At 52.1% G+C, this 13,836-nt stretch overlaps 1 protein-coding gene across 2 annotated transcripts; it reads left to right on the top strand.

Moving 5' to 3' along the window:
- Positions 1-4,595: 4,595 nt before the first annotated feature.
- KRT18 (keratin 18) lies at positions 4,596-8,762 on the top strand. Of its 2 annotated transcripts, XM_032293066.1 has the most exons (8): positions 4,664-4,756; positions 4,867-5,113; positions 5,839-5,921; positions 6,617-6,773; positions 7,343-7,507; positions 7,595-7,720; positions 7,993-8,216; positions 8,581-8,762. In XM_032293066.1, exons 2-8 carry the CDS (start codon positions 4,868-4,870, stop codon positions 8,699-8,701), a joined length of 1,122 nt encoding a protein of 373 aa, XP_032148957.1. In that variant the 5' UTR covers positions 4,664-4,756; position 4,867; the 3' UTR covers positions 8,702-8,762. The 2 variants fall into 2 exon arrangements, with proteins under 2 accessions (XP_032148961.1, XP_032148957.1); XM_032293070.1 differs by having other exon boundaries at positions 4,596-5,113.
- Positions 8,763-13,836: the final 5,074 nt, after the last annotated feature.

Below are 13,836 nucleotides of genomic sequence, written 5' to 3'. Positions count from 1 at the left end.
AGTGGTGGGCAGTGAGCAGGCTGGAGGGTAGTGAGGGCAAAAGAACGAGGGGGCTGGGAAGAAAAGGAGCAAATGGGGCAAAGCAGACAGGAGCGGGGTCAGCTGGCTTCTCACCTGCATGAGGCATGTTTTCTCATTTGGTCCTCATGAAAACTCTCCAAGTGGATGTTACTATTATCTGCACTCTACAGCTGAGGAAAGACCATGCCAGTGAAGGCTGCTCAAGATCACTAAGCCAGCAGTGGGGAATACTGTGAAATACTGAAATATTTGATAATTTCATAGAGACAGGGTCTTGTTATACTGCCCAGGCTGGTCTCAAATTCCTGGCCTTAAGCGATTCTCCCACCTCCACCTCCCAAAGTGCTGGGATTACAGGCATGAGCCACCTGGCCAAATCCGGGTCTTTTGACAACAAGTTCCCTGTTCATCCCTTTGCCCTCCCCTAATCTCTGGACAGATTTGAGTGAGGTGATAGGCTGGGGTGTATAGCATTCGGATGCTGGGGTTGCACCTGAAGAGAAGCCAACAGCACCAGGGGCAGAAGGGGCAGAGGACATGAGCACGGGCAAGGCCATCCCTGGTGGGAGCTGGGCCAGGGAGCTGAGGGGTCCCTAGAAGGGGCAGGTTCCCCAACTCCTCTGAGCTTCAGCGCCTGGAGGTTCCTGGGCAGCCACACACTGCTCAGCTCTGACCTGTAGGTTCTTTCTTTATCCTTGGAGAATAATCTGTTGGGCACAAACCCAACTGAAGCAATTATACTAAATGTCAGAGCATTCTTCGACTCTCCCACCCCAGAAGGAGAGGGCCTGGCCCAAGCCCTGAGAACCCCTCCCCACCTCCACAGGCAGTGCCAGGGACTGCAAACAAGGTGCTGAAATTCCAGAAGTCTTGAGATCAGACTGGGTCCTGCACCCAGCCCAGCTACCACCCGCATCCTCCGCCTGCTCCACAGCTGCCTCTGAAGCCTGTACCCCACCTCCTGGCTCTCCGCAGTCTACCTGACTGCACTTTCTTTTTTTTTTTTTTTTTTTTTTTGAGACGGAATTTCGCTCTTGTTACCCAGGCTGGAGTGCAATGGCGCGATCTCGGCTCACCACAACCTCCGCCTCCTGGGTTCAAGCAATTCTCCTGCCTCAGCCTCCCGAGTAGCTGGGACTACAGGCGTGCGCCACCATGCCCAGCTAATTTTTGTATTTTTAGTAGAGACGGGGTTTCACCATGTTGACCAGGATGGTCTCGATCTCTTGACCTCGTGATCCACCCGTCTCGGCCTCCCAAAGTGCTGGGATTACAAGCGTGAGCCACCGCGCCCGGCCCTGACTGCACTTTCTGACCACCCCCACCGACCTCTCCTAGCACCCCGCATTTATTAATTACTTAAACGTAAATTATTTACAGAGCTCCCCCTATGTGCCAGATACAGGGCTGGGCACGAGGATTCCCATTCCACCCCAGATTCCTTTTCCTTTGAGTTCCACCCCGAATCTCCCTGTCTCAACAGCTCTACCCCTAACTCAGTAGCCCTGGAATTTCTCCTGCGGGAGGCCCCCCTGCACGGGTGCACCCTCCACTGAGAGTAGCTGAAGGGAGCCCAGGGGAGCCTCCCAGGCAATCCCCTCCTCCCTCCAGCCCGCCCCACCGCAGGGCCTTCTCACTGTCTCCAAAACACGGGAGTCACCCTTTGAAGAAGAAGATGGAAATCAGTCTCTCCCTGTTGGGCGTATAGACCCATCCTTACACCTCAGTTGCAGTTCCAAACAACTCCCTCCTCCACACTGAGCAAGGAATTTCCAGCCTAAATGATAAAGCAAAGGCAGAAGGACTGCAGGCCTTCCAACCCCCCAACCCTTCCAATCCTCTCATCTCCCCACCACCTAGTTTCCCTAAAGCCATCAGCTCTAGCCCTTTATGGGAGAATGTGGAGGGGGCAGGAAGAGCTGACCCATTCCTATCGGGTCATCAGAGTCTACTCTGAAGTTAAACCTGCCTCGCAGGTTCCCACTCCCCTTCTGCTGGACTCTGGAATGCAGGGCCGACGGTGGGTGGAGAAACATTTCCCCTCCTTCCGGACTCCCCCTCTGCCGAGGCTCTTTACTCTTCGTGTCTTTGTTCTAGGAACTTCTCACCAGGGACCCTAAGCTCCACCCTCTCCCGGGACTGTCCTCACAATCATGCCATTCCCCTTTCCACCTTGCTCCCCACCCCTGCCCCAGAACCCTAGTGCTGGGAATCTGGGGGCTGAGACCTTCTCCCCAGCTCTCTGAGAGACTCTCTGACAAAGTGAAAAAGCCCTGAGCCACAGAGGAATCTGGAAGTGGTGGGAAGGGGCAGGCTGGTGCTGGAAGCCCAAGGTCGGTATTTGCCCCATGCTGCAAGAAGTCAGGAATGCAGCCATCGACATCAGCTAGGAGAGATAAGGCTAGCTGGCGGCTCTCCCTCTCCAGCCCCCACGCTGCACCTCCCCAGGTCCCAGAAGGTTCCTAGCAGTTGGGGTGGGGCAGGGATTAGACAAGAACCTGAGAATTAGCTTGGAGAAAAATTCTAGCATCTGGGTTTGATTGCTGGTAGAATTCAAAGTGCCCCAGGGGTTTTAAGTGACTCAGAGAGACAGACTTCAAACCCCTCAAGCCCAACTTTCAAATTAAATTGACCCCTATATCTGCCATCCTGGATGTATTGAAGCCTTCCTTACTTCTAAGGAAGGCTCCAATACAAATAATGAGTAACTGCTTGATGAATTGAGTGAGTGATAGTTCACGTTCACATCCACTGCCACCCAAGGAGATGGACTGGGTGGGTCTTATGATTTTCCTTGTACAAGTGAAGAAACTGAAGTTCAGAGTGAGGTGACTTCACCAAGGTTACACAGCTAGCAAAGTACCCAGGCTGGCTGACTTAAAGCTTAGCAATCACAGGAAAAAGCAACATGGTGCTTGTGGAATCCACGTACTTTATTATAAAAATCTGCACAATGTGATGATTCTCAAATCCAGTGGGGGAATGTGAAGGTGAAAGCAGGGGAGACCCCTTGACTGGCACCTCTTACCTCCCAGAAGCCTTGTATGCAAAACCAGTGGGCATTCACTTGTAAGATATTTTGCATCCTGTTTGCCTCCCAGGCTTCAGCAGGCACCAACCCTCCCCTGGCCAGCTTCCACCCTGACCATCCCCGAGCTGGCTCCCACTGAGCACTGTGGGGCTTTCCCCACCATTAGGTGACAGATCGGGAACATTCCAGGGTGAGGCTCTGCATCTGTGCTGCGTCTCCCATCTGGCAGATCCACTGGCCAGGCTCTGCCGAGTCCCTTCTCTCCCAGACCTACCCTTCTGTTTGTCCTCCCCTTCCCCCTCAGCTGCTCTATAAGAATCAATAGTTCCACTCCAGAGCAAAGAACACAGCCAAACATGTCATACCAGGCCCTGCCTGAAAAACGAGCTGCTGGTGCTGACAAACTTGAAGGCCCAACACCTAGGGGTTCCCCCGCAACTTCATTCAGCAGGGATGGTCATTCGGCTTCATGGGGCAGGCAGCATGACAGCCTCCCTACCTCCATCCTTCTCACACAGATGCTGGGAAGAGCTTCCTGGAGGACACAGTCCCCTGCGGACAGGCTTGGAATCCAGACAGCCTTATAAGCGGGGACAGGGAAAGGACCAGCCTGGAGAAAAGTCCTAGTAAAGAGGTGAGGGGCATTGGCCCCCAGGGCTGGGTTGCTGCTATGAAGTCCCAGGAGTGCCTCTCAGGCCCCGTGCAAGGTGGGACACATTACCACCTCCATTGCTCTCTGTCACCACCCTTCTCCTCTCCCAGCTCCTAGAACTGGGCCTGGCATACAGTAGGTTCTGAATACATACTTGTTGAATTGTAAATGCTCAGGATTTGTTTGACCAAGGATGGAGGAAAGGTGATATACAGGTGTGCAGAAGTGAGGACCCGTTCCACTGAGGCAAGGCAAGGGAGTGAGGTCGGCGGAGGGGAGGGAGGTGGAGGGGGCTCCGGGACTGGGTTTGTTTTGGGGAGTCTGCACCTATTTGGTGAGTGAATGTGTGTGTGTGCATTTGAGGGCACACCTCTGTACGATTCCAGTGTGTGTGTGTGCGACGAAACATGCGCAGGCGGGAGTGTTTGGGAGCCAGGTGCAGCTGGGGTGTGAGTGTGCAAACCAGCAGCTGTGAGGCTCAGCACTGCTTCTCCTCCTCTTCTCCCCCCCCAGTCTTTCTTCCCCGAGACTTCTGGGGCTCCGGGATACCCCCCAAGATCCCCTCCGCAGGTGGATAACTTGGGCTGCAGGCTGAGGACAGCTACAGGGACTCACAGGCCATTTCACCTGCACACCACCAGACCCCCAAATTTCAAACCTGCCAGCACCTCCTCCACCTGGGGGAGAAGGGCATAAGAACGTCATTTCCTGCCCCGAAAGCAGCCTCGAGGGCCAACAACACCTGCTGTCCCTGTCCGTGCCCGGTTGGCCACCCCGTTTCTGGGGGTGGGGGGATTGGCAGGGCAGCGCGGAGGGCGCGGGGGAGGGGCCCGGGCGGAGAGCGCGGCTCCTTCACCGTCCACCTGTGGCTCCGGCTCCCAAGCGGCGGGGCGGGGGCGGGGCCTCACTCTGGATATAACTCGGGTCCCGCGGGCCGCCACCGTCGTCGGCAAAGCCTGAGTCCTGTCCTCTCGCTCTCCTCCCGGGGCAGCATGAGCTTCACCACTCGCTCCACCTTCTCCACCAACTACCGGTCCGTGGGCTCCGTCCGGGTGCCCAGCTACAGCGCCCGGCCGGTCAGCAGCGCGGCCAGCGTCTATGCAGGCGCCGGGGGCTCTGGTTCCCGCATCTCCGTGACGCGCTCCTCCAGCTTCCGGAGCAGCATGGGGGTCGGGGGCCTGGCCGCGGGGATGGCCGGGGGTCTGGCAGGAATCGGAGGCATCCAGAACGAGAAGGAGACCATGCAAAGCCTGAACGACCGCCTGGCCTCCTACCTGGACAGAGTCAGGAGCCTGGAGACCGAGAACCGGAAGCTGGAGAGCAAAATCCGGGAGCACCTGGAGAAGAAGGGACCCCAGGTCAGAGACTGGGGCCATTACTTCAAGACCATCGAGGACCTGAGGGCTCAGGTAAGGGGAGTGGTGGGAGAGACCTCAACTCCCAGCCATGTCTGATCCTCCAGTGATACACACCTCTGCCTCTTTCCCTCATTCCATGTCCACCCCAGCCCCTACTCTACCGGGAAATTCCAGGATTTCCAACCAGGCTCCTAGCCACAGGCTCCCCAGGAGCAGAAGCTAGTCATGGGAGGGCTCTTCCCCAGGAGAGCCGGGAAGGGGACAGGGCTGAGAGCTTTACAGAGGAAGTGGACAGCATGGAGGGAGGTGAGGAAAGACCTGTAAAGAGGAGGAGACACTGGCTTCTGGCCGCGTGGGTGCTATTGGAGGGTTAAGCGGATGTGGCTATGGCTGAATCATCTAAGAGTAAACATGAGGCCTTTCTTTGGGTGGGGCCAATCCAGGGAGTAGGGGGCCCAGAGTGAGCAGGTACACTAGAGAAAAAATGCCAGGAAAGGGCCAGGGACAGGACTTTTTAGTAGTGGCTCACTTCCGGGCAGGCGGGCCAGCCATCTAGCCAGCCTGCGGAGGCTTCCCAAGAGGGGCAGAGTGCTGGGATCTAGGAAAGGAGCCCAGGAAAGGAGGGAATGGGGTGAGGCTAAGATGAAAAGGGATAGGTGTTCAAAGAGAGCCTCTGGCTATTCCTGGTACTAGGACACATAACACTTTTCACACACTCAGCCCACCCATCACTGACTTTCCATTCATGGAGCAATCTCTCTCAACAATTCCCCCAGATCTTTGCAAATACTGTGGACAATGCCCGCATCGTTCTGCAGATTGACAATGCCCGTCTTGCTGCTGATGACTTTAGAGTCAAGTAAGTTGTGGGGCTAGGGAGCTGGGGGTCTGGGGGTGGAGCAAGAAGGATATGCTCCCCTGGCTAGGTCAGGTAGGGGCTCACAGTGGGATCCTGTTCAGATGTGGGTGGATGAGAGTCTGGGTCCATCAGTGTATTCATTTAACTATTCATTTGTGTGTGTGTGTGTGTGTGTGTGTGTGTGTGTGTGTGTGTGTGTGTGTGTTTTTGTTTTTGTTTGTTTTTTGAGACAGTCTTACTCTGTCTCCCAGGCTGGAGTGCAGTGGTGCTAACTTGGCTCACTGCAACCTCTGCTTCCCGGGTGCAAGAGATTCTCCTGTCTCAACCTCCCAAGTAGATGGGGCTACAGGCACGTGCTACTACACCCAGCTAATTTTTGTATTTTTAGTAGAGACAGGGTTTCACTGTGTTGGCTAGGTTGGTCTCAAACTCCTGACCTCAGGTGATCCACCCGCCTCGGCCTCCCAAAGTGCTGGAATTGCAGGCATGAGCCACCATGCTCAGCCTAACTAGGCATTTATATAACCCTGTTTAAGAATACTGTCCTCCAAGTGCCAAGAATGGTGCTCAGGGGACTGCCACCTGATTGCTGACTCAAGTTGCTGGTTTGCAGTGGGCACAGAACTGCTCTTAATAGGTGGTGTGTGTTAAGAGGTCAGAGATAGGGGCCCCTCTGATCACCTTTATTCCTACAGGTATGAGACAGAGCTGGCCATGCGCCAGTCTGTGGAGAGCGACATCCATGGGCTCCGCAAGGTCATCGATGACACCAATGTCACTCGGCTGCAGCTGGAGACAGAGATCGAGGCTCTCAAGGAGGAGCTGCTCTTCATGAAGAAGAACCATGAAGAGGCAAGCGGGGGCCACTGGCCAAGCCAGGAACTGAGGGGCCAAGACAAGTCTAGGTGGGAGAATAGACAGGACAAGCCGCTTCCAACTGGCCCTGCTGAGAAGCTTAGAAATAGCAGGCTGGGCTCTTCTTAACAAGACTGTTCTGATAAAGAGCATTCTCAGGGGGTCAAATAAACTCAGTGGCTCACCTGAATTACAGGTCAAAATGATATGGGTGAGAGGAGATGAGAACAAAAGTAGAAGCAGCTAGTACCAGGAGCTGGGGATGATGGAGGAATGAGAGCAGGTGGACTTGGCAGGGCTTCCTAAAAGATGGTAGAAGGAGCAGGTTTGTGAAGGGGAGGGTGGATGAAGGGACAGTGAGAAACCATTATTTCTACCCAGTGGCATTTCTACCCACTGGAGCAGAAAGGCCAGAACTAGTATTGCCCTGAGTGCAAGCCCAGGGGTTCTCCCCGTCTCTTCTCCAGTGGATCCTGTTGGCCTTCTAGAAGAGGCAGTCACAGAGGAAAGGCCTTATTGGAGCCCTGACCCTGAGCCCTCCTCACTTTTGCCCCTGTCACCTTTAGGAAGTAAACGGCCTACAAGCCCAGATTGCCAGCTCCGGGTTGACTGTGGAGGTAGATGCCCCCAAATCTCAGGACCTTGCCAAGATCATGGCAGAAATTCGGGCTCAATATGACGAGCTGGCTCGGAAGAACCGAGAGGAGCTGGACAAGTACTGGACTCAGCTGGTAAGTGAGGGGAAGGGATGGCTGCCAGGGTGTGGGAGGGAGGCAGACAGGGAAGGAGGGGCCTAATGGACTGTCCCCACCCTGCAGATTGAGGAGAGCACCTCAGTGGTCACCACACAGTCCACTGAGGTTGAAACTGCTGAGATGACGCTCACGGAGCTGAGACGTACACTCCAGTCCTTGGAGATCGACCTGGACTCCATGAGAAATACGGTAAGTGCCTGCACATCACCTGCTCAGCTCCTCTGGACCCCTGATCTCCTTCACCTGGCCTCAGGCCCAACCCTGTCTCAACCCAAATCCTACCCCTCCCATCATGAGCTCCTTTATCTCAGAGAGTCATTTCCTCTTTGCATGTCCCATCACTCCTGTCCCTTACCCCAGTACTTGGCACACAGCAGGTGCCCAAAAGTTTCCAAAAGGGAAGAGATGAGCAGTCCTGGGACTCTGGGCTCACCCTGCCCCTCCTCCCTGTGCCCCTGCAGAAGATCAGCTTAGAGAACAGCCTGAGGGAGGTGGAGGCCCGCTACACCCTGCAGATGGAGCAGCTCAATGGGATCCTGCTGCACCTGGAGTCAGAGCTGGCACAGACCCTGGCAGAAGGACAGCGCCAGGCCCAGGAGTACGAGGCTCTGCTGAACATCAAGGTCAAGCTGGAGGCCGAGATAGCTACCTACCGCCGCCTGCTGGAAGATGGCGAGGACTTCAGGTGAGTGGGGCTCTCCTACCCACACATGCTGGGATCACTTCTCCCCAAAGCCTGAGCTTTCGGAAGCACCTGATGTGTCTGTTCATTGGTATCCACTAAGCACTGGACCATTGCTCTGTGGGCACCCCTGTGTCTTCAAGGGAGTAGCAATTACAGAGGTTTCACCCTTGAAGAAAGCAAACTATTGTCTGTAGCTGTACTAAGTGTGCAAATGAAGTTTGGCCTTGGGTTTCCCTTTCCTAAGGGGCTGAGGGGGATTTGGAGATAAAGGTAGAGGTCAAGAGGCTTTTTTTCCCTCTACCTTTCTTGTCTCCCTTCTACTCTCTGGGGCTGTTTATAACTGGGACTTGGTCTTCTGTTACAGTCTTAGTGATGCCCTGGACAGCAGCAACTCCATGCAAACCATCCAAAAGACCACCACCCGCCGGATAGTGGATGGCAAAGTGGTGTCTGAGACCAACGACACCAAAGTTCTGAGACATTAGGCCAGCAGAAGCAGGGGACCCTTTGGGGAGCAGGAGGCCAATAAAAAGTTCAGAGGTCATTCAATGCTACTTTGTGTCTTCTTTGGTCTTCTTTCATACTCGTGCAAATGTGCAAATGCCCTAACCCAACAGTCCCATCCCTGATCCAGCAGAAACCACCTCTGACCCCTGAGGGTTTCATATAGATTGAAGTGCAGAAGGAAGAGGGGCCTGTATTCTTAGAAGCACTTCTCAAAGACAGAGGACGGAACAGTAGATGTGATGGGTCACAGGCAGTGGGGATCCCTACAAGTAGAATCTTTGCCTTGAAGCGATCTTGTGATCATAAGATCCCTGACTGATCTTTAGCAGAAACCTGAAACAGAGGAGTAAATTAGGCCAAAGATAGAGGAAAGAGGAGAGAGGGAGGCACACCTGGCCCTCCCCAACCCTGCCACTCTGTACCCTTGGCCCACTGCCCAGGGCCTTCCACCCACAGCTTTTTCCTCCAACCCCGGCCCATAACTCATCCCCTGAACCTATGGTACCCTAAGCTGTGTTCATTCACTTAATGGAGATATGACTTTTAGGGTGCTAGAGGTCTGGCTAGAAGTTGAGTAAATGATTATTGAAGTTCCCATCTAGGAAAGAGGTGCCCCTGAGTAAGCACCCATATAGGTAAGGATGAGCCCTTTTTTTTTTTTTTTTCTGAGGTGCAATTTTGCTCCTGTTGCCCAGGCTGGAGTGCAATGGAGCGATCTTGGCTCACTGCAACCTCTGACTCCCAGGTTCAAGCAATTCTCCTGCCTCAGCCTCGAGAGTAGCTGGGACTACAGGCATGTACCACCACACCCAGCTAATTTTGTATTTTTAGTAGAGACTTGGTTTCTCCATGTTGGTCAGGCTGGACTCAAATTCCTGACCTCAGGTGACCCGCCTGCTTCAGCCTCCCAAAGTACTGGGATTACAGGAGTGAGCCACCATGCTCAGCCAAGATGGGCATCTTTTTTTTTTTTTTTTTTTTTTGTGATGGCGTCTTACTCTGTCACCCAGGCTGAAGTGCAGTGACACAATCTAGGCTTACCACAACCTCTGCCTCACAGGTTCAAGTGATTTTCCTGTCTCAGCCTCCTGAGTAGCTGGGATTACAGGTGCACACCACCACACCCAGCTAATTTTTGTATTTTTAGTAAAGATGAATTTTCATCATGTTGGTCAGGCTGGTCTCAAACTCCTGATGTCATGATCCACCTGCTTCGGCCTCCCAAAGTGCTGGGATTACAGGCGTGAGCCACTGCGCCCGGCCTCAGGATAGGCATCTTAAAGCTACCTGAGGCTGGGCACAGCACGGTGGCTCAAGCCTGTAATCTCAATGGTGCCACCACACCCGGCTAATTTTTGAATTTTTCATAGAGTTGGGATCTCACTATGTTTCCCAGGCTGGCCTGGAACTCCTGGCCTCAGGTGATCCTCCCACTTGTATTCTTTGGGGGTGATTGGATGTCACTTTGTGTCTTTGGCTGTTTTCATACTTGTGTGCAAATGCCCTAACCCAACATGATTACATGTAGATATTAATTGCAGCATTTCTGCCGAAACAAAACTACTAAAGATCAAGACATCCATCACTCAAAGACCTAAGTTAGGCTAATATTTTAAATGTCGGGTTAAGGCAGAAAAATATTTCTAAATTTAAAAATTAGCCAGGTATGGTGGCATGCACCTGTAGTCCCACTTACTCAGGAGGCTAAGTTAGAAGGATTGCTTGATTCCAGGAAATCAAGGCTGCAGTGAGCTGTGACTGCACCACTGCATTTCAGCCGAGGTAACAGAGTAAGACCTTGTCTCAAAAAAAAAGCTAACCGAAATGTTATCATTCTGTGTTTTTAATTGGAATTGTGTCATGTAGCGGTGAAAACAATGGGTGTCTAAAACTGGTGATATGCTTTGATTGCAGGGATAACGTATCTTCTTTTACAGAAACATATATCTGTATCAGCCAGGCATGGTGGCTCAAACCTCTAATCCCAGCAGTTTGGGAGGCCAAGGTGGGTGGATCACTTGAGGTCAGGAGTTTGAGACCAGCCTGACCAACCTGGTAAAACCCCATCTCTACTAAAAATACAAAATTAGCCAGGCATGGTGGCGCATGCCTGTAATCCCAGCTACTTGGGAGATTGAGGCAGAATTGCTTGAACCCGGGAGGCAGAGGTTGCAGTGAGCTGGACCATTGCACTCCAGCCTGGGCAACAAAAACAAAACTCCATCTCAAAAAAAAAAAGGTAAAAATGAAATAAAATTTTAAATCTCCACTCTCCACTCCCCAGAGGCAACCACTATTAAATACATTTAAAAATTAGACATATATGGCTTGGCACGGTGGCTCACGCCTGTAATCCCAGTACTTTGGGGGGATGAGGCAGGCAGATCACAAGGTCAGGAGTTCGAGACCAGCCTGGCCAACATGGGGAAAGCCCATCTCTACTAAAAATACAAAAATTAGCTGGGCATGGTGGCGCATGCCTGTAATCCCAGCCACTTGGGAGGCTGAGGCAAGAGAATCACTTGAACCCAGGAGGCGGGGCTTGCAGTGAGCTGAGACCATGCCATTGCACTCCAGCCTGGGTGACAGAGAAAGACTCTGTCTCAAAAAAAGAAAATTAGATATATACAACCATATTTCATTTTCCTTTTTTCACCATGTTGTCCAGGATGGTCTCAAACTCCTGACCTCAGGTGATCCACCCACCTCAGCCTCCCAAAGTGCTGGGATTACAGGCGTAAGCCACCGTGCCCAGCCCCAGCCTTGATTTTGTAAACTCAACTTTCTCCATTTAACAATTTGTCTTGGACACCTTTCTGAATCAGTATGCACAGTCCTGCCTCATTCATTTGAGTAGCCATTTAGTACTCTACTGTGTGGAGTACAAGTTAATTAGCCTAACCTAGTTCTTCAAGGGATGATGTCTTGATCTTTAGTAGTTTTGTTTTTGCAAAAAAAAAAAACAGACCCCAGCCAACATTATAGGATGCACAGCTGACTGAAGGTAAAACAGGACGTCCCTGGGGAGCCTGAGCAGTACTTGCAGCTGAGTCAAGCTGATCAGAGTAATCCAAGACGATGCACCTGATACGATTAGCCCTCCCATTAGACAATGTCTCACAGTTCCCAGGGCGCTTATGCATTTGATCCTCATTACAATCCTGTGAGGTATGCAAGGCAGTGGGTATTATTGGCTCTGGCTCTGAGAGTTGAACACTGAGGTCCACGGGCATCATGTGACTTGTCTGGGGTCACAGAAGCTTAAAGCAGGAACCATATCTCCAGGTCCCAGTCTGCAGGTCTCTCCTCTGCGTGCTATAATTGCGCCGGCTGCACATTAGAATCCCTGGGGAGCTTTACAAACAATACTGAGGCCCCGGTCCCAGTGCCAGAGATTCCGACTCAGGTGTTTGGAGGGCAGGACTCAGGGCAAATGTTTGAAAATCTCCCTAGGTGACTCTAACAGGCAGTCAAGTTTGGAGGCCGGACCCAAGCTGTACCTGGGGTTTGCAGCACAGCATCCCTTCCTGATTCAGGTCACAGTTGTGCCTGTTTTATTTATTTAGTTAGTAAGTTATTTTTGAGACAGAGTCTTGCTCTGTTGCCCAGGCTGGAGTGCAGTGGAGCAATCTTGGCACACTGTAACTTCCACCTCCCGGGTTCAAGTGATTCTCCTGTCTCAGCCTCCCAAGTAGCTGAGATTACAAGCATGCGCCACCACGCCCAGCTAGCTTTGTATTTTTAGTAGAGACGGGGTTTCACCATGTTGGCCAGACTGGTCTTGAACTCCTGACCTCAGATGAGCTGCCCACTTTGGCCTCAGAAAGTGTTAGGATTATAGGCATGAGCCACCCCGTTTTATTCATCCTGGTGTCATTCTGGATTGGTCATATAACAATGGCAATTATCATCATAAAAACCAGTATTTACCGAGCATTTTCTATGTGTCAGGCACATTACATACATTCATTTACTTAATCCTACGAAGAACAACGTGAGATGGATAGTATCATAATCCTCATTTTTCAGTTGAAGAAACTGAGGCTCACAAAGGTAAACTAACTTCCTTAAGGTCTCACAGCTAAATAAATGGCAAAGCCAGAATTCAAACCCAGGCAGTATGGCTGCAAAATCCAAAAGGCAGTAGTTGGAATGGACTGGCATTCAGCTCCATTCCAAACTGGTACCTTTCTGCTCCAGAAACCAAGGAGCTCAAAGGTGCATTTCCCAGATCCCCTGGAGGAAGTGAATTATGTTGTACTCATTAGACGCAGATGAAAATGAATTGGAAAGTGGAAGTGAGGTGAAGACCCTCCTCTGTTGCTTTGATTGTTCCTGCTGGCACATCTGGCCATGGGGCTGTGGGATTTTTCTGGAGCAGTGTCCTGTGACCAGTCATTCGCTTTGCAGGTGTTGAGTACTGGGAGGCAGGTGAACCACGAGGAGCAGTAGCAGTTTCCTGATCCATGGATCGCAGCTGTAATTGTGTGTTTATGGGGTCAGTCAGCTTCAGGATCCCCACCAGCTAGAGTGGTTCGTTTCCTACAGCTAGAACTCAGGATGATACCTTCAAGGAAGGGATCTGAGAGTGGTTATCTGAAGTCCCAGTTATCACACATAATGACAAAATGAGTAACTTAATTTACCACCTGGGGCCACCAGGATGACTGGCCTATTGAAGGGAAGGCATTGGCAGGCTACACGCTGTTGAGATTAAATTGTGGCCAGGCGGTGGCCCACACCTGTAATCCTAGCACTTTGGAAGGCCAAGGTGGGCAGATGATGAGGGCAGGAGTTCGAGACCACCCTGGCCAACATGGCAAAACCTCATCTCTACTAAACATACAAAAATTAGCCGGGTGTGGTGGGTGGGCATCTATAATCCCAGCTACTCAGAAGACTGAGGCAGGAGAATCGCTTGAACCCAGGAGGCAGAGCTGCAGTGAGCTGAGATTGTAGCACTGCACTCCAGCCTGGTTGATAAGAGCAAGGCTCCATCGAAGAAGAAGAAAGAAAGAAGGAGAAGGAGAAGGAGGAGGAGAAGAGGAGGAAGAAGAGGAAGCAGCAGCAGCAGCAGTGGAGGAGGAGGAGGAGGAGGAGGAGAAAGAAAAAA

The sequence above is a fragment of the Sapajus apella genome, unplaced genomic scaffold, assembly GCF_009761245.1.
Source record: "Sapajus apella isolate SASKATOON/1434 unplaced genomic scaffold, GSC_monkey_1.0 scaffold2, whole genome shotgun sequence".
In the NCBI taxonomy this organism is placed as follows: Eukaryota; Metazoa; Chordata; class Mammalia; order Primates; family Cebidae; genus Sapajus; species Sapajus apella.
Note: the sequence above shows the minus strand (reverse complement) of the source record. Positions and strands in the feature narration are given on the sequence as shown.